We start from the raw sequence: 20,466 nt of genomic DNA, 5'->3' as shown, positions 1-20,466 counted from the left end.
GGGGGCCGGGGGAGGAGACCCCCCACACGCCATGCCCCAGAAATCGCGGCGGCGGCGGCGGGCTCTTTCCTCCCAGAGAATCTGCAGGGTCTCGGACCCCCGCCCCTCCCCACAGGGAAAAATGGGGCGGGGTGGGGGGCGGACAGCCGCCCGGCAGACGGAACCCCCCCCCCCCCCAATCTCCGTCTTCTTGCACCCTCGCTTCGATTCCCTGCCAGGAAATGTCGCGATTCAGCCAGCCCGAGCCCGGCTCAAGGGACAGCGAGGGGCCAGAATGGGAAGTGCTCGGCGCGGCGCAGAAAGCATCCCCGCCTGGAGACACCCCCCCCCCCCGCCGCCCCTTTCCCCCGGGGAGATTCCCGTTGCCAACTCCAGGTTTGGAGATTTTTTTTTGGGGGGGGGGGTGCAAAACTACCCTCCAAAGCAGTCGTCGTGCTCCAGGGGAGCCGTCTGGAAACCCGCGGGCTTTCCGGGAGATCTCCAGGCCCCACCTGGAGATTGGCAGCCTGCAAGCACGCGGGCTCTCCTCGGCTTCCCTCCTCCTCCTCCTCCCCAGCTCGAGTCGGGCTACCTGCTCAGCCTCTCTGCAAGGGCGCCGGGGCGACTGTGGGCGCGCCGCTCCTCCGCTCGCCTGCCCGGCAGCCAGCCCCTCCCCGCCGCCGCCGCCGACCCCGCCTCCTCCTCGCTCCAGCGCCCCGAGGAGAGCAGAGCAGAGCAGGAGCGGCGGCCAGGAGAGCGCGCGAGCGGCCAGAAGGGCGCGCGGCTGCAGGGCCCGGGCCGGGGTCGCCATGGCAACGGTGGGCTCGGCCCCGGCGCGCGCCCGGCTGGAAGCGAGAGAGCCCGGGGCGCCTTAAAGGGAGGACGCCTCTCTCCTGCACGTGCTATGCAAAAACGCCAGCAAGGCGGGAGGGGCGCCTGCAGACGGCGGAGGACCAAGGGCGCAAAAGGAGACAGGAAAAGGAAAGGTCCCCCTGTGCAAGCACCAGTGGTTTCCGACTCTTCAGGGTAGACTTTTTATGGGGTGGTTTTTGCCATTTGCCTTCCCTGGTCACCGACGCTTCCCCCCCTTCCCCCCCCAGCAAACTGGGGACTCCTTGACCCACCTCTAAAGGATGGAAAGGCTGAGTCAACCTCGAGCCGGCTACCTGAAAACCCAGCTACCGCCGGGGATCGAACTCAGGTCGTGAGCAGAGCTTAAGACTGCAGCTTTAACACTCTGCACCACGGGGCTCTAAAAAGGAGACAGACACCCCCCCCCCCCCAAAGAAAAGAAAAGAAAATACCATCCAGCTGCAAAGCCAGCATCGCTTTCCTCAGCCGGGTTGGTGGGGGGGGGGGAGAGATGCAATGCGAGGCGCTGCTGCGCTCTTTGTGAATGGGACGCCCCCCCTCTCCGGCATTCACAGGAGTTAAACCGGCATCCGTTCATTCATTCGTTAACACTGAGCGGGGGCCAACTGCGGTGGTGTCCTGCGAGCATTCCTTCGCGCCCCAGTCAGTGAAACTGGGGTGAGCGGGTGGATAAACTGCGCCTTATTTACAAAGGAAAGCCGGTTTCTTCCAAGGCAAATTTGGAAGGGGGGGGGGAGTTTGCAGGGGGAAACCTGGGATTTTTCGCGATTCTCAGAAAGGAGGGGTTCAAATAGAGCCACAGGACCTTAGCAGAACAGAATGTACTGAACTACAGTAGTTTGAGCTACAGAGGGATCTTCACCCAGACAATGTAAAACAAAGAGCAAGAGTCCAGTAGCACATAAAAGACTAACAAAATTCCCAGCAGAACTAAGTAGGCGTCCAGTAGCACCTGTAAGAACGAAGTTTTATTCTGAATGGAAGCTTCTGTGTGCACGCACACTTCTTCAGACGAAGGGATGGGGTACAGTGAGCTGAAATACATATAGCCAGGACTTTTTTTTTCCAGCAGGGACGGGCAGGAACGCAGTTCCGGATGGCTGGGTGTCAGGGTGTGGCCTAATACGCAAATGAGTTTCTGCCAGGACTTTTCTACAAAAAGCCCTGCATATAGCTGGTGGGTTAAGAGTGTAAACTGATACAAAGTTAGGATCAAATGGCAAAATAGGGTCATCAATTGGCAGGGGAGTAGCTTTTAGGACTCGCGCAGGGACTCTGGAAAGCTCTTCCCCTGCCACAAATGTAGTCAGTCTTAAAGGTGCAAGTGGACTTTTGCTCTTTTCTGCTGCCAGAGACAGAATAACAGGGCTAAAAACCCCCGTAAAGGTAGTTCCCTGTGCAAGCACCAGTCATTTCTGATGAAGAGGGACCCCTGAATAATTATGAATACCCCTATAATAATAATTGAAAATACAGTTTTGCCTTTAACAGCAAAGAGAATGTCTGATGCAATATTTGAAGAGCTGTAATTGTTAGACAAGCAGGCAGTCCAAAAGGGTGTAAGACACAGATGGGTACTGATAGAGGCCCTCTGAGAAAGCCCCTTCGAGATAAACAGACATGCTGGAATAAGCAGACTACCAGGGAGAAGGGGAGGAGAGAAGTGAATCAGATAACGTGTAAGGCGGGAGGCTGCAGGCTGGCTTTTGCTTAAAGCTGATGTTTTGAAAAGGGTCCGGGGGGTTCGTTATTTTTGGGAGCCTAGATGCTCAAATGAACCTGCTTTGATGTCAAAGTAAAATACCTCGTTTTTCAATCAGTAAGTGTGCGCCTCGCTTATTCCTCTGCTACACTGACTCCAGGGTGACGTGGCTTTCACAACGTTTTCACAGCAGGCTTTTTACAAGATGGTTTGCCACTGCCTTCCCCAGCCATCTACACTTTCCCCCCAGCAAGCTGGGGACTCATTTGACCGACCTCGGAAGGATGGAAGGCTGAGTCACCCTGGAACTGGCTACCTGAACCCAGCTTCCGCTGGGATCGAACTCAGGTCATGAGCAGAGAGTTCAGACCACAGTACTGCAGTACTGCTGTTTTACCACTCTGTGCCACGGGGCCGCAGCAATAGATGTAAGGAAAGGAAAGGTCACCTGTGCAAGCACCAGTCATTTCCGACTCTGGAGTGACGTTGCTTTCACGTTTTCATGGCAGACTTGTTTACGGGGTGGTTTGCCATTGCCTTCCTCAATCATCTACACTTCCCCCCCCCCACCACCAAGCTGGGTACTCATTTGACTGACCTCGGAAAAATGGAAGGCTGAGTCAACCTTTTTTGTAGAAAAAGCCCAGTGTGAAACAATGGTGATGTCAGGGGTGTGTGGCCTAATATGCCAATAAGTTCCTGCTGGACATTTTCAACACAAAAAGCTCTGCAGCAAAACAATGTTGATGCCAGGGGGTGTGGCCTAATATGCAAATGCGTTCCTGCTGGGCGTTTCCTACCAAAAAAAAAGGCCCTGATAGTTTATGACCAGCTTTAGGTCGCCTAGTGAGCTTCCATGGCAGAGTGGGGGATTTGAACTTGGGTCTTTCAGCCTAACACTACGCTGTGCCACCTCTCAAAGCTTCAAATGAGAGGCCCCCCTGCCCCACGGCTGCCCCCTTTGGCACATCAGGGTTTGAAATTTGGGGGAGGAAGGGAAAGGAGATTGTGAGCCGCTTTGAGACTCCGATTCGTTGTGGAGGGTGGGCTATAAATCCAATGTCTTCTCTCCACTGAGCTGTTCAAAACAGGACCTGCTTATGGGCAAGAAGGGTCCCAAGAAAATTAAGTGGGTATTTCACCGTGGAACAATGGCAAGGCAAGATGAAATGCCAACGTTTCCCTCAAAATCAGAGAGAGAAACTGCTGCAGGACCCTTGAATTTGTTGTGCCACTAGCCAGAGAATTGAGAACGATGCTTTTACTGCATTGTACAAAACGGTACTTTATTCATTGCTGCAAGCTTTTGCATCACATCAGGCTCTTCTTCAAGAAAGCAAGAAGTAACAAAGAAGGTGGCCGCACAATCTTGCTGTTCCAGGCTTTTCACTTTCTCGTTTGGCCTTTTATTCCGCGGACCCAAAGCTCGGCTGCCGGCTAATTAGATTCACAACGGTCAAAAGCGAAACATTGGGTTGCCAGCAAAAACGAAAGAGCAACCTGAAAGTCCAGAGAAGATATCAGCCTCGTTAAAAGAATCCCCCTCCCCAGCAGAAACGATTTCAGGGCCAAACTGCACCATTCCACTGGGGACCCACAACTGGACTCCCCCCACACAAGCTTCTTAGCACTGCCCCCCCCCCAATAGCAAGACCACTGAAGTGAGGATTTGCACCACCTCGTGTCACCTCTGGTACTCCTGCATTAGTCAGATCTGCGCTACTCACAATGCGAGTTATGTAAACGCTTTGGACTTTATTACGATTTGTGATGCCGTCTTCCACTTGAGATGCTGAATTTGGAATTCCACAGTTAGAGGCACCGGCTGGATCGTTTGAATGTCTACCCCTCTAGGAGACTCCTGCTTTCTTCCTTTCCCTGCAAAAAGACAAATGAAGGAAGCGCCCTGTCAACCCTGTAAGACGGAGCTGTTCCGCTGGGCTTTTGGTTGAGGCAACGGGGCATCCTGTTCCATCAACTACTCCATCAGTTGGCCTCCCTTGTTGTGACATCACGCTTTACAGCCTTGTTGTGGTGTTGAATCTGATTGTGAAGACCATCACTTCTTCTTGGGCCAAAAACTGTTGTCTTTGTGAAATGTGTCCTTCCAGCAGTGATACACCTTGTTCCATTTTATTGTTCTACTGTTTTGGTTTTATTGCATTGTTTCATTGCATTTGAATTGTAGGTTTTTATTGTTCAATTTATGTTGTGATCCACCCTGAGCCTACTATGGGAAAGGGCGGAATGTAAGCCTACGAAATAAATAAATAACCCTTCCTACGTCCTGGGTGTCCAAACAGACCGCCCCCCCAGGCTATAAAAATACAGTGTGAACTGGCAGAGACTGATCGAGAGAGAGATCTTGGGGTCGTGATAGATAACTCACTGAAAATGTCAAGACAGTGTGTGGTTGCAATAAAAAAGGCCAATGCCATGCTGGGAATTATTAGGAAGGGAACTGAAAACAAATCAGCCAGTATAATGTCCCTGTATAAATTGATGGTGCGGTCTCATATGGAGTACTGTGTGCAATTCTGGTCACCGCACCTCAAAAAGGATATTATAGCACTGGAAAAAGTCCAGAAAAGGGCAACTAGAATGATTAAAGGGTTGGAACACTTTCCCTATGAAGAAAGGTTAAAACGCTTGGGGCTCTTTAGCTTGGAGAAACGTCGACTGCGGGGTGACATGATAGAGGTTTACAAGATAATGCATGGGATGGAGAAAGTAGAGAAAGAAGTCCTTTTCTCCCTTTCTCACAATACAAGAACTCATGGCCATTCAATGAAATTGCTGAGCAGTTGGGTTAAAACGGATAAAAGGAAGTACTTCATCCAAAGGGTGATTTAACATGTGGAATTCACTGCCACAGAAGGTGGTGGCGGCTACAAGCATAGCCAGCTTCAAGAGGAGATTGGATAAAAACATGCAGCAGAGGTCCATCCGTGGCGTCTCTTATGTCCCTTACCCTGTCTTTCTGTTCATACTTTATGTCAGGGCTCCCAGTGTGGTGCTAACGGAGGCCCTGAGCGCCCACCAACACCTTTCCGGGCCCTCACCAAGTGTTTTTAGAAAAGGGGTGGGGCCAGTTGGGGTTCTGGGTAGCAGTGCCTGGTTTCTTTGGACTATTATTCAAAGAAGACTTTGGACTCTTATTATCAGGGGTGGAATTCTAGCAGGAGCTCCTTTGCATATTAGGCCACACACCCCTGATGTAGCCAAAGGCTCTTTTTTGTAAGCTCTTGGAGGATTGGCTACATTCAAGGGGTGTGGCCTAATATGCAAAGGCGCTCCTGCTAGAATTCCACCACTGCTTATTATCATTAAGGAGGTTTTCAAGCCATCTATGGCATATATAGCAATGCTTACTAGGGCGTATATGAGAATATGAGCATTCATGATTGTAATATATGATGGTCATGACTGCATAAGGTGACACACAAAGACTTTCTTGTATTGCGTTGAGATAGTTTGAAGGTTTGGTTTAGTGCAGTGCTATTGTGATGACAGCCTTTTGGCTTTTGTGTTCTTGATTCCGCATTGCGCAGGGGGCCAGCCTCGATGGCCTCTGTGATTCTTGCCCAACAGGGCTTCCGATTGGCTGTGCTTAGGGCTTTGAAATTTAATTTAATTTTTGATTTATACCCTGCCCTCTCCTGCAAGTGGGCTCAGGGCGGCTTACAGGAACACACAGGAACGCAGTTCCGGCTGGCTTGGCATCAGGGGGTGTGGCCTAATATGCAAAGGAGATCCTGCTGGGCTTTTTCTACAAAAAGCCCTGTGTGCAACAATGGTGACATCAGGAGGTGTGGCCTGATATGCAAATGAGTTCCTGCTGGGCTCCCCCCCCACAAAGAGTCCTGTGTGAAGCAATGGTGACATCAGGAGGTGTGGCCTAATATGCAAATGAGCTCCTGCTGGACATTTCCCCCCACAAAGAGCCCTGTGTGAAACAATGGTGACATAAGGTGTGGCCTAATATGCAAATGAGTTCCTGCTGGGCCTTTCCCCCCACAAAGAAGAAGATGATATTGGATTTATATCCCACCCTCCACTCCGAAGAGTCTCAGAGCGGCTCACAATCTCCTTTCCCTTCCTCCCCCACAACAGACACCCTGTGAGGTGAGCTGAGAGGGCTCTCCCAGCAGCTGCCCTTTCAAGGACAACCTCTGCCAGAGCTATGGCTGACCCAAGGCCATTCCAGCAGCTGCAAGTGGAGGAGTGGGGAATCAAACCCAGTTCTCCCAGATAAGAGAGCTCTGGCTGACCCAAGGCCATGCCAGCAGGTGCAAGTGGAGGAGTGGGGGAATCAAACCCGGTTCTCCCAGATAAGAGAGCTCTAGCTGACCCAAGGCCATGCTAGCAGGTGCAAGTGGAGGAGTGGGGGAATCAAACCCGGTTCTCCCAGATAAGAGTCCGCACACTTAACCACTACACCAAACTGGCTCTGTGTGAAGCAATGGTGACATCAGGAGGTGTGGCCTAATATGCAAATGAGCTCCTACTGGGCTTTAAAAAAAACAGACCAAGGGGTGGGGCCAGTTGGGGCTCTGGGTAGCAGTGCCTGGTTCCTTTGGACTATTATTCAAAGAATACTTTGGACTCTTATTATCAGGGTGGAATTCTAGCAGGAGCTCCTTTGCATATTAGGCCACACACCCCTGATGTAGCCAATTCTCCAAGAGCTCACAAGGCTGATCCTGCTCACAAGGAGATCCTGCTGGGCTTTTTCTACAAAAAGCCCTGTGTGCAACAATGGTGACATCAGGAGGTGTGGCCTGATATGCAAATGCTGGGCCTTCCCCTCAGAAAGAGCCCTGTGTGAAGCAATGGTGACATCAGGAGGTGTGGCCTAATATGCAAATGAGCTGCTGGGCTTTTTTTTTAAAAAAAACAGAAAAAGCCTTGGCTGTGCCCAGTATGTTTTTAAAATGACTCTCTTCTCTTCTGCAGTCCTTGGGCTTCTTCGAAGTGGTTGGCTCTACGTCTTGTGTAAGCCATTTCGTGGCTGTCCCATCCCAAAGGTGCCCCACGGGCTCAAAAAGGCTGATTTATGTCTTCCCCTACAGTAAAGCGGGTGGGTGGGTGGGGCAATCATTCTTTCTCTGGGTTTGAGGGTTTCACCAAAAGGAAAAAGGTCAGGCTGTCAAAGTGAGCAGGAGGGAGATGAAATGCTGCATTCCCAAGTACTCCAATGCATTGAAAAATCAATGCAACAATGCAACAGTGACATTATGTTAATGCATAAGGTAGCAAAATATTTGCAATTCAGTACTGTTTATAATTCCTACCTGTAGGAGACTTTGAGTTGAAAGACCACATAAAAATTATGTAAGATCCCCTCTCAGTAGGGTTGCCAACTCAAGGTTGGGAAATACTGGGAGATTTTGGGGGCAGAGGCTGGAGAGGGGATGGTCTAGGAATGGAAGGGAACTCAGCAACTTTGTAGTCTGGAGTACTGTGTGGTCTGGAGATCAGTCATAACACCAAGAGATCTCCAGGCCTCTCCTGGGGACTGGCAACCCTGCCTCTCAGACACCTTTCATGGGAATTAACCGGGAGGGAGTGCAGTTACTTTGAGTGCCAACACCAATAACCCTAAATACATTTTACATAAGAGAAGCCATGGTGGATCAGGCCAGTGGCCCGTCCAGTCCAGCACTCTGTGTCACACAGTGGCCAAAAAACATCCAGGTGCCATCAGGAGGTCCACCAGTGGGTCCAAGACGCTATGCCCCCCCCCCCGCAAGCACCAAGACTACATTGCATCACTGCCCCAGACAGAGAATTCCATCTGTCCCCTGGGCTAATAGCCACTGATGGATCTCTGTTCCATATTTTTCTCCAATCCCCTCTTGAAGCCGTCTATGCTAGTAGCTGCCACCACCTCCTGTGACAGTGAATTCCATGTGTTAATCACCCTTTGGGTGTAGAAGTATTTCCTTTTATCCGTTCTAACCCAACTGCTCAGCATTTTCGTTGAATGTCCATGAGTTCTCGTATTGTGAGAAAGGGAGCAAAGTTACCTTAAGGGTTTGCTTATTAAAACCCTTTCCTCCCATACTGGGGTCTCAAAGCCCCTTGCAAGGTACATACAAACATTTTTTTTTTTTTACAATCCTCCCCACCCTCCCAGTCAAACTCAGAAGTAATGATCAAATACATCTCATTATTTGTAAAGCATCAGACTGGTAAATGGTGTTTTGTAGACACAAAAGGGTCCACAGATGGAGGGAAACATCTGTGGTTCCTCCTTCTTGCAGCCCCCCCCCTCTTCTATCATGTCACTTTTTTATTTTTAGCGTTAGGTCCCGGCTGGTTCAGTCATGTGATTTCCCAGTTCCTTTAATGCGGTGGATGAATAATGCATGCAGGAACGCCGCACTTCCCCACAAAGCGATTCATTGTAAAGCGTGACCCTTCCATGCGTGGCCCTGACGGACACGTCTTTTGTATCGCGCCAGGGGTGCCTCCGAATTTTTATTGGAAAGCCAGCTCTCCCCGGACTTTGCATTCTCACAGTAGCCAGATCAGGTTCCCAGTTCCTTACACCAGTCAGAAAGAGAATAGCTGCCTCCAGAGCAAACAGTGCAATCAGCTCCGGGGAAACCCAGAAGCGATCTGCCCTGATCAAATATACAGCATCTGCCCGTGTTGGCCAATAAGACAATATTTCCCACCTGGCTGGTGTCCCGCAACTGGGCAACGGTGGCTTGGAGGCACCTTACTGTGCTTGGCACAAGAGGAAGAGCCAGCAGTTGCTTGCAAGAGCCAACGTATTTTACTGTGCCTGGAAAAGAACATTTCACGGTACGGTGTGCTGCATCAAAGAAAGTCGCCTGCCGCACACATCAGCAGCTCCCTGGCTCAGCGGGATTTATCCTGTCAGCTTTCAAATAAGAGCTGTCAGAGAACAAGGATGATTTCCTGTGGGCTCACCTACGGCTGCTTTGGCTGCCAAGTCAGCGTGGTAGAAATGAGGCTTCTTCCGCGTAGTGGGTGTCTTTGCATTTTCTCTACCTCAGTTCCCTGGGGCAGCTATTCCTCCTCCCCTCCCCACGCACACACCAGATGGCTTTTTAAACAACCGGGTATAACATTATAGATTGACTCAACAGAGGAAGCCATGGCTCTCTGTTTGCAAGACCCGAGCAAGGCTGTTAATGATATGATGTCTTGGAGGTCATTAATTCATAAGGTGGCCATCAATCAGCAGCAACTTGACAGCATTTGACAAACATGCACACACAGCATTATAACATCATACCTAACTGTTGCAACAATGTACTAGTTTCCTGTTTTCATATTGTTAAAGCAATAACCATCTTTCATATTGTTAAAAAAATAAAATCCTCCTCTAGCCATTTTTGTTGCAGATTTGGGGAAAGGTGCAGGCTGCACATTTCCCTATATAACTCCATAAAGAAAAGGCCTAAAGCCTTTTTTTTTTTACAAAATTTAAAGCTGTGAACTAGTATATTGTTTCAGTAAGTCTTTATAATATTATAATAATGCTACAGCCATCTACTGATAGCCTTTTTTAAAAAACAAAACAAAAACCAGCTGCTGCAAGGAAAGGAATGGCGGAGAGAGGCAAAGGAAAGGAGAGAGAGATACAGAGACTGGGGAAGATCTGTGTTGTTCTTGTAGGCCCAGCAGCCACCCCCAGTGTCGCTGTGCTCTTTCCAAAAATGTCAGGGTAAAGCAGGTTTTGGAAATACTAGAAACTCATTTGCATATCAGACCATACCCCCAGACACCAAGCCAGGGGAACTTGGTGTTCCCCTTGGTGTTCCCCGGACACCAAGCCAGGGGAACTGCATTCCTGTGCGTTCCTGCTTTAAAAAAAAAAAACAAACCCTGGCTGTTCTACTAACATTAGGTTAATGCTTTAAAATGTCCATTATTACAAAATAGATTTGTTAAAATACACGTTGGTTAGTTCCAAGTGAATACATATAGATAACTGAATATATGAATCCATGGGGAAAGTAATTTGGCTACATATAGAAACAATTGGTGCGTAATAAGTAATGAAAAAACAAAGAAGGGAAAGAAACTTAACCCAAAAACTGGAGTAAGAAACCTGAAAGGTTAGTATGCAATTAAAGGGCCATACATTAAAAACGTACTGTAAAATAAATCATAAGCCAACATACATGTATTTATTGTAGAAAGCTAAAACCATTTAAGGGCCCATCATAAGCCTTTATCCTATGTACAATTATAAAACCGCAATGGGAACCCACTCAACTTGACCTGACACGGTTCAACCTAGACTGGTCTTCTTCAGAGGTCAGAAACGTAAGTACACGTATCGGCTCATAATACAGAATACAATAGAACAGTGCTGGACCACAAGGAAATTTAATGGACAAAGGCTTAAAGATATTCTTGAGGCCTCTTATTCTACAGCCTTATGTCCTAATCAAGCGCATACATATTGCATCCAGCGTCTTATTTCTATGCCACATGGTCCAGAATTGATCAAGATAGGTGTAAGGTCAGAGTGGATGCGCCAAGAGTTATGTGATAATAAGTAATGACAATAATACTAGGATAATCCCAGCCAATCAGAATCAGCATACAGCACTAACCCTCATCAGGGTTCCTGACAGCCTGTGGAACATTGGATCAAAAGCTGGACCATCCCTCCTTAAAATCAAAAGACATAAATGTAATGAATGGGTTGTCTCCATTACCTTTGGCAGACAACGAACTCTTCCGGTTTGATGCACTCTCTGTTCCACCTTTGGGTTTTTTATCTTTATTTTTGCCTTTTTTACCATCCTGCAAAGAGGGAAGAGAACAGCAAAGAGAGATGAGACCTTCCTGAAGGAACAATGCAAAGCAATAGAGGAAAATAACAGAATGGGAAGGACAAGAGATCTCTTCAAGAAAACTGGAGAAATCAAGGGAACATTTCGTGCAAAGATGGCCATGATAAAGGACAAAAACGGTAGGGACCTAACAGCAGCAGAAGAGATCAGGAAGAGGTGGCAAGAATACACAGAAGAATTATACAAGAAGGATCTCAATGTACTTGACAACCATGACAGTGAAATCGATGACCTTGAGCCAGACATTCTGGAGTGTGAAGTCAAATGGGCCTTAGAAAGCATCACTAACAACAAAGCGAGCGGAGATGACGGTATCCCAACGGAGTTTTTCAAAGTCCTAAAAGATCATGCTGTTAAAGTGATGCACACATTATGTCAACAAATCTGGAAAACGCAACAGTGGCTACAGGATTGGAAAAGATCAGTTTATTTTCCAATCCCAAAGAAGGGATTGTTCAAACTATCGCACCACTGCACTCATTTCACATGCCAGCAAGGTCATGTTAAAGATCCTACAAACTAGGCTTCAGCAGTGCGTAGATCGGGAACTACCAGAGGTTCAAGTTGGGTTTCGGAGAGGTTGAGGAACTAGAGATCAAATTGCCAACATTCGCTAGATTGTGGAGAAAGCACGGGAGTATCAGAAAAACGTCTGGTTTTGTTTCATTGACTACGCTAAAGCCTTTGATTGTGTGGATCACAACAAATTGTGGCAAGTCCTTAAAGAGATGGGAGTACCAGACCACCTCACATGTCTCCTGAGAAACCTGTATAAGGGTCAAGAAGCAACTGTCAGAACGGGATATGGAACAACTGATTGGTTTAGAATAGGAAAAGGAGTTCGACAAGGATGTATATTGTCACCCTGATTATTTAATTTATATGCAGAGTACATCATGCGGAATGCTGGCCTGGATGAAGCAGAAGCCGGAATTAAGATTGCCGGGAAAAACATCAACAACCTCAGATATGCAGATGACACCACTCTAATGGCAGAAAGTGAGGAGGACCTAAAGAACCTCTTGTTGAGGGTGAAAGAGGAGAGCACAAAAATAGGCTTGAAACTCAACATAAAAAAAAACTAAGATCATGGCATCTGGCCCCATCACACCTTGGCAAATAGAAGGGGAAGACATGGAAGTAGTGATAGACTTCACATTTCTGGGGTCCAAGATCACTGCAGATGGTGACTGTAGCCATGAAATTAAAAGACGTTTGCTCCTTTGGAGGACAGCTATGGCGAACCTGGGCAGTATAATAAAAAGTAGAGACATCAGCCTGCCAACAAAAGTCTGTATAGTTGAAGCGATGGTATTCCCTATAGTAATGTATGGCTGTGAGAGTTGGACCATAAGGAAGGCTGAGCACAGAATAGATGCTTTGAGCTGTGGTGCTGGAGAAGAATCTTGGGAGTCCCTTGGACAGCAAGAAGATCAAATCAGTCAGTCCTAAGGGAAATCAACCCAGACTGTTCCCTGGAAGGTCAGATGCTGAAGCTGAAGCTCAAATACTTCAGCCACCCAATGAGAAGGGAGCACTCACTGGAGAAGACTCTTGAGAGCCCCTTGGACTGCAAGAAGATCCAGTCAGTCAGTCCTAAGGGAAATCAACCCAGACTGTTCCCTGGAAGGTCAGATGCTGAAGCTGAAGCTCAAATCCTTTGGCCACCTAATGAGAAGGGAGCACTCCCTGGAGAAGACCCAGATGCTGGGAAAGACAGAAGGCAAAAGAAGAAGGGGGCAGCAAAAGATGAGATGGCTGGACAGTGTTACTGATGTAACAAACGCAAATTTGAGCAGACTTTGGAGGATGGTGGAAGACAGGAGGGCCTGGCGTGACTCAGTCGATGGGGTCGCAAAGAGTCGGACTTGACCGTGTGACTGAACAACAACAAAGAGGGAAGAAGGGGGAGGACAACAAGTGGGAGCGCTTTTCAAAGAGGGTAGATTTGTTGCAAAAGGAAGGGTTGAGTTTTCGCACAGACTCTTTGAAAGCATATGCCTGAACTCAGGAGCAGCTGCAAGGTATGAAAACACAGATCCCACCTCTACCGCTGAAAGCAAATTTCTGTTAAGTCTCCTGTCCCCTAGGCTTGCCAACTCCAGGCTCAAAAGTTCTAGGAGATTTGGGGGTGGGGCTTGGGGAGGGCAGAGTTTGGGGAAGGGCCTGGAGACCACCCTCCAAAGCAGCCATTTTGTCCAGGAAAGCACATCTCTGCCCTCTGGAGCTCAGTCATAATCCTGGCCTCACCTAGAAAGTGGCAACCATGTGAGCTGCTTCTTATTGAGACAGCCCAAGGTTAGGACTGGCAATGAGAGATCCAGTACAGCAGGGGTGGCCGAACTTGCTTAACGTAAGAGCCACAGAGCAAATGTTCAGATGTTGGAGGAAGGAAGGAAGGAAGGAAGGAAGGAAGGAAGGAAGGAAGGAAGGAAGGAAGGAAGGAAGGAAGGAAGGAAGGAAGGAAGGAGAGGAGAGGGAGGGAGGGAGGGAGGGAGGGAAGGAAGGAAGGAAGGAAGGAAGGAAGGAAGGAAGGAAGGAAGGAAGGAAGGAAGGAAGGAAGGAAGGAAGGAAGGAAGGAAGGAAGGAAGGAAGGAAGGAAGGAAGGAAGGAAGGAAGGAAGAGAAGGAAGGAAGGGGAGGGAAGTGGAGGTAGAATGAAAGCAACCTTAAATGCATTCTTCAAGCTGCCAGCTGACTTGGCTTGGAGAAGTGATTTAAAAGAGAAATACCTTCTCCAAGCTGGCTGACGGGGTGGGGGTGGGGCTTTGAGAGTCACACAATATGTGTGAAAGAGCCACATGTGGATCCCGAGCCACAGTTGGGCCACCTCTGCAGTACAGGATCCTAGTTTAAGAGACATAAGCAAGCTCCATGTTTGTGGGCAACAAGCAGCTAGTGAAGGGGCAGCCTGAAAGGTAACACCCGCACCCAGGCCAGAAAGGTGTTTCTTTGAGTCACAGTGTCACAAGCCATCACACACATCACACTCTCAGTACTGGCGATGCTTCCGTAGTTCTCTTCTGAGAGAACTACTCAATCCAACACAGTGTCTGGGTCGAAGCCCACCTTTGCCCCTCTTTCTGAGGTTCTCTCAACTGGATGTTCTCACCATACAGATTAAACTGATTTGCTTTTGGGACAACACAAGGACATAGTTTCTGATTTTTCTGTGGGAAAAGGGAGTTCCAACCCAAGCGCATCTGCTTCTAGGTACCTTCTCTTTCAGGGCTGAGGGTTGAGGGATCAGGTCCGTGATCAGAACGCCAAAGTCACACACAGTTGTCACCTGCGACTCTCCGGCCAGGAGGCTCTGAAGGTCGACGTGGCCAGAGCCCAGGGTCTTCAAGATGGGAGGGTCACTTTGGAACTCAGGAGAAGGGGCTTTCTTTTTCTTCTTGCCGCTGCCCTGTTGGGGGATCAGAAGGAATCATCTCCTCCTATCATTATCATTCACCAAGCTGTCTTGGAAATTTAGTTCAGATTCAAAAGGTAGGTTGACAGCCCAGGGATAACAACTGGCATAAGATGGAAGACGGCAGGAACCTGAGAAAAGGCCTTGTGCAGTGCTGCACTGTCACATAGAATCCTAGAGTTGGAAGGGACCTCCAGGGTCATCTAGTCCAACCCCCTGCACAATGCAGGAAACTCACAAACACCTCTCCCTAAATTCACAGGATCTTCATTGCTGTCAGAGGGCCATCTAGCCTCTGTTTAAAAACCTCCAAGGAAGGAGAGCCCACCACCTCCTGAGTTGGAAGGGACCCCCCAGAATCATCTAATCCAACCCACAAATACCTCCTCCTAAATTCACAGGATCCTCATTGCTATCAGATGGCCATATAGCTGTGGAAAAACTTCCAAGGAAGGAAAGCCAGCTAGATTGGAGTCTTCCATTGGAAACTTTTCCCACTGTGTCAAGCATGCATATTTCTAAGTACAACGGTGGTTTCTTAGAAAGCAGGCTGCTAGCATCCACTGCCTCCCTCCCTTTTTCAATGGTTGGGCAAATAGTAAATCCATCTAGCCCAAGGATGTTTACGCTGCAGCCTGGCTGTGAGGTGCCTCTCCTCCACATTCACACAGACAGCTCTTACCAGGTCTGGAAGAAGTGTGAGAAAGGGAGATGTTTTTAATAACCTAAATTCCTTAGTAGTAAACTAGATACTATGTACTAACCTTTGAACCCGTGACTCAAACTGCATCTGTATGCTATCCTTTGATGTAATCCTATATAGTAACAGTGCAATCATGTATACATCATTACTTCCAAGGATTCTGTCCTTGGTAAAGCTTCAGAGTTTCTACAATAAAGCAACTTTTGATTTAACAACAAAAGACTGATTATTGAGAAATATCGATGCTGGACACACTGTTTGTGTGCTGCACTCCCACTATTTTTCTATGAATGTTCTCACAGCATAGTTATGTTGAATACTGTAACTCCAACCCAGGGGGGCCCAGAAACCTCATACAAGTGTTGTGTCAATTTCTTTTAATAATAAATCCAAGAATCTTCAACAATATTTGTATAGGTTTTACGGTTCTCATAAACACGCAATTGCCACACAGGTATGCAATGGATGGAAGAAAAACCAAAGTCCAAGTCACATCTCTTTTCCCAGTTTTCTTCCACCCTGTAAAAAGGTAAAGGTAAAAAGCAGACTTTTTATGGGGTGGTTTGCCATTGCCTTCCCCAGTCATCTACTTTCCCCCCAGCAAGCTGGGTACTCATTTTACCAATCTCAGAAGGATGGAAGGCTGAGTCAACCTTGAGCCAGCTACCTGAACCCAGTTTCTGCCGTAATCGAACTCAGGTCATGAGCAGAGAGCTCAGATTGCAGTACTGCAGCTTTACCACTCTGCGCCACAGAGCTGCCTTCCACCCTATAGGTACCACCAATGAAAGATTCTTCTTTAATTATATTCTCTTTGGGAAAGTGTGGCTCTTGGTTGCTACGTACCTAACTGGAGATTGGCAACTCCATGTGAAGCACCTTTGCTAGGCCCAAGTACAGCCTCACCTTCCCGCCGTCTTTTTGCTTCCCCTTCTCCGCTTTGCCCTTCTCTTCTTTCCCTTTCTCCTTTTTCCCTTTTTCCGGTTTCCCTTTCTCAGCTTTCCCCTTTCCTTTCTTGCTGGGAGTCTCGACCGGCGTAACAATGATAGGCCAAGAGACAATCTGGTGAAAAGAAAGAGCATCACAAGGCTTTTAAAAGGCCCGAATCTTGGTTAAGCTGGAATTTAAAAACAGAGAGAACAGAGAGCACGTCGTTGCATAGTTCCAACACTGGGAAAGCTAAAAATCCTTTCCTTCAATGAACACATGTAAGGCTGCCTTCCGCTGAATCACACTCTTGATCTATCAAGATCTGTAATGCCTACTCACGCTGGCAGGGGCTCTCCAGAGATCTCACGCCAAGGTCTTTCATCATCTCCTGCTTGGTCCTTTTAACTAGAAAGTTCAGGGATTGAACCTGGGACCTTCTGTACACCAAGCAGAGGCTCTAGCACGGAGCCAAGACCACAGCCCCTTTATTTATGAATCCCAGTTGTATCATTACCTGCTTTGCTTTCTAAGAAAGGTTGTCATTGATGGATTCTGGCTAAATTTGAGCAGAAGGAGAGCTCAAATGTTAATGGTCATTGCATGCAGAACTGCACAGCTACCCTAATGGAGAGGCGGGTGGAATGTCCCTTGGGTGTGACCTGTCAATCGCCAAGTGATTCAAAGTAGTCCCTCCCCCTTCTTCCTGCTGTAATCACATGACCACACATGAAGCTTCCTTATCCTGAATCAGACCGTTGACCAATCAAGGTCAGTAGTGTCTGCTCAGACTGGCAGCAGCTCTGCACCGTGTCTGGCAGAGGTTTTTCACATCACCTACTATACCTGATCCTTTACCATTTTAAATTTTTATTACTTTACCAAAGGGTAAAGGGAACAAAGGAAAAGGGGAATAGAAAATTGAATATAAACATCTATAATAATATAATTATTAGGGTTTGTAGAATCTTTCGGGATCAAGTGCCGTGTTCTACTGGAGAAAGTTTTCCTTCCAGACGTTTCGTTCTCAGCTGCGGAGAACATCTTCAGTGGCGTTGCAGCCAGAGCAGGCGCTCTGACCTTCTTGGCTGGAAGGAAACGTCTGGAAGGAAAACTTTCTCCAGTAGAACACGGCACTTGATCCCGAAAGATTCTACAAACCCTAATGATGTTACCAGCCATGAAAACCTGAAATCTTTGATATAATAATATAGTTTGGCCTGTATAGAAATACTTCCTTAAATTCACAGCTTATCAAGTACTGTTATCACTTTACACAATATCAATATACACTTAATGAAATATTTTAACGATTGTAAGCCTATTGTTATCCACTTATCCAGAGAATCTTAAGTATCTAACCACACATACAGCTTCACCCAGAGTTTTCTTGCTTCTTCCTTAGATTTCCCGGCAAGTAACTGGGATAAATAGTTCATTTCAGCCGTCTCCAGTATTTTCTCCATCAAGCCTGATCTTGTGGGAATTACTTAAAAGTTTCCATTTCTGTGTCAAAAGAATTCTAGCTGCTGTATTAATATGCGCCATTAAATGTCTCATCTCTCTCGTATAGTCATCCGGATATATGTTCAATAAAAATAATTCTGGTTTAAATTGAATCTGAGTCTTCAGGATTTTCTGTAGTAACTCATGTACCATCTTCCAATAGTCCTTCACCACCTCACAAGACCACCACATATGATAAAAAGACCCAACATGCTTAATACATTTCCAGCACTTATTTGACATATTAGAGTACATTTTAGAGAGTTTTTGCGGAGTTACATATCATCTATAAAACATCTTATACAAATTTTCTTCAAAAGCTACTGACTTAGTTAATTTAATATTACGTTTCCATAACTTCTCCCATTCCTCTAACATGATATTATGACCCAGTGAGAGTCCATCTACAAGGCAGGAAACTCACAAATACCTCCCCCTAAATTCACAGGATCCTCATTGCTGTCAGATGACCATCTAGCCTCTGTTTGTCTTCAGGTTTCTCTCAGTGCTGATGAGGGGGAAAAAATCCAATTTGAAGACCCATACGAAGAATGCCAGCTGAAAGCGGTCCTGTCCCTCTATCTCCCCCCACTACCTGGTCCCTAGCCTTCATTGTCTTTATAGGTGACTATCAGTCAGGTTCTCCTAGTCTTTATGGTATATCATAGGAGAAATGAAAGTCCTAGAGCATCTACTCTCTGCAGTCACTTTAGGACTTGCATTTCTCTAGACTCTATGCTTATTCCAGAATAATTGATCTCATTGGACTATCTAGAGGTTAGCTGTTGTTCTGGGAGAATCCCAGGCACGCTTGGAGGAAGGCAATTCTCCATGACAGGACCTTTTCTTCCACCACTGCCACGATGGTTCCAGCAAGAAAATAAGCCTTCAAAGCAACCAGGTCTTTGGTGACATGTTCCTTTTTGTATTCACACTCAACCGTCTCACCCCAGGGTTTCCGAAGCGTGGAGTAAACATTCGCTAAGAGGGACAGGAGGAAAATAAGATTTAAGAATAGTACACCTCTAGAACTCAACATTTTCAGAACAAACAAGAAAAGAACAGAATGTAACCTCTAAGAGCATAAGAACATAAGAGAAGCCATGTAGGATCAGGCCAATGGCCCATCCAGCCCAACACTCTGTGTCACATAAGAACATAGGAGAAGCCATGTTGGATCAGGCCAATGGCCCATCCAGGCCAACACTCTGTTTCACATAAGAACATAGGAGAAGCCATGTTGGATCAGACCAATGGCACATCCAGTCCAGCACTCTGTGTCACATAAGAACATAAGAGAAGCCATGTTGGATCAGGCCAATGGCCCATACAGGCCAACACTCTGTGTCACATAAGAACATAAGAGAAGCCATGTTGGATCAGGCCAGTGGCCCCTCCAGTCCAACACTCTGTGTCACATAAGAACATTAGAGAAGCCATGTTGGATCAGGCCAATGGCCCATCCAGTCCAACTCTCTGTGTCACATAAGAACAGAAGAGAAGCCATGTTGGATCAGGCCAATGGCCCATCCAGGCCAACACTCTGTGTCACACAGTGGCCAAAAAAAACCTAGTGCCATCAGGAGATCCATCAGTGGGGCCAAGACACTAGAAGTCCTCCCACTATTGCCCCTCCCAAGTACCAAGAATACAGAGCATCCCTTGCCCCAGACAGAGAGTTCCATCTATACCCTGTGGCTAATAGCCACTGATGGACCACTGCTCCATATGCTTATCCAATCCCCTCTTGAAGCAGTCTATGCTTGTAGCCGCCACCACCTCCTGTGGTGGTGAATTCCGTGTGTTAATCACCCTTTGGGTGGAAAAAGTACTTCCTTTTATCCGTCCTGTTTGCTGACACATTCAATATGGATGCACGTGATAAAATCTTCTGTGGCTGTCCCATAGGGAGCTGTTAGGATATTAAGGGCCGAACCAGATGATGCTGGTGGAAATGGCTATTAGCCTTGGCGGCTAGATAGAACCTCCATGTTCTCTTGAATGCCTGTTGCTAGGAGGCAGCAGCAGGGGAAGGCTTGGGCCTCTGTGTCTGGCTTTTGCAGGTCTTCCAAGGTGGGAAACAGGATCCAGGACTGGATGGACCACTGGTCTGATCCAGCTGTGTGCTTCTGCTGCTTACTTATCAAAGGTGGTCTCCAGTTGCTGATAAAAGACTAGGGCCTCTACTTTCAATTCCAATAAAGACTCATTCACCAAAAAAATTATCTTTATAAGTCCAATTCTTTACCGATGGCAAAAATTTATTTTGCTCCATGTATGCAGAGGATACTTCAGCATCAAGTTAAAGTACCAACACCAGTTTACAGGCATAACCGGTCTGTGTTCCAATGTTACGCTTCACTCTTCACACTCAATAAATAACTTGCTCACACTCGATCCAACAATCAATGGTATCTTTTTACCATCAATTATTGGATTGAGTGTGAGCAAGTTATTTATTGCGTGTGAAGAGGGAAGCATAACATTGGCAAAGAACTTGTAGCTTGGATAAAGCTGTA

General features: G+C 47.2%; 1 protein-coding gene across 1 annotated transcript in view; it reads right to left on the bottom strand.

Moving 5' to 3' along the window:
* LRRC43 (leucine rich repeat containing 43) overlaps positions 1 to 20,466 on the bottom strand; it is a 49,291-nt gene that overhangs the window by 1,593 nt on the left and 27,232 nt on the right. Inside the window, exons 8-14 of the mRNA XM_060249168.1 lie at positions 18,789 to 18,928; positions 16,421 to 16,576; positions 14,614 to 14,805; positions 11,260 to 11,347; positions 9,238 to 9,347; positions 2,431 to 2,489; positions 572 to 824 (exon numbers count right to left, since the gene is read on the bottom strand). Of these exons, the coding sequence (XP_060105151.1) occupies positions 572 to 824; positions 2,431 to 2,489; positions 9,238 to 9,347; positions 11,260 to 11,347; positions 14,614 to 14,805; positions 16,421 to 16,576; positions 18,789 to 18,928 (998 nt within the window). The remainder of the gene's footprint in view (positions 1 to 571; positions 825 to 2,430; positions 2,490 to 9,237; positions 9,348 to 11,259; positions 11,348 to 14,613; positions 14,806 to 16,420; positions 16,577 to 18,788; positions 18,929 to 20,466) is intronic.

Source organism: Heteronotia binoei, chromosome 11, assembly GCF_032191835.1.
Source record: "Heteronotia binoei isolate CCM8104 ecotype False Entrance Well chromosome 11, APGP_CSIRO_Hbin_v1, whole genome shotgun sequence".
In the NCBI taxonomy this organism is placed as follows: Eukaryota; Metazoa; Chordata; class Lepidosauria; order Squamata; family Gekkonidae; genus Heteronotia; species Heteronotia binoei.
The sequence above is the reverse complement of the archived record's forward strand: the minus strand, read 5'-3'. Positions and strand labels throughout refer to the sequence as shown.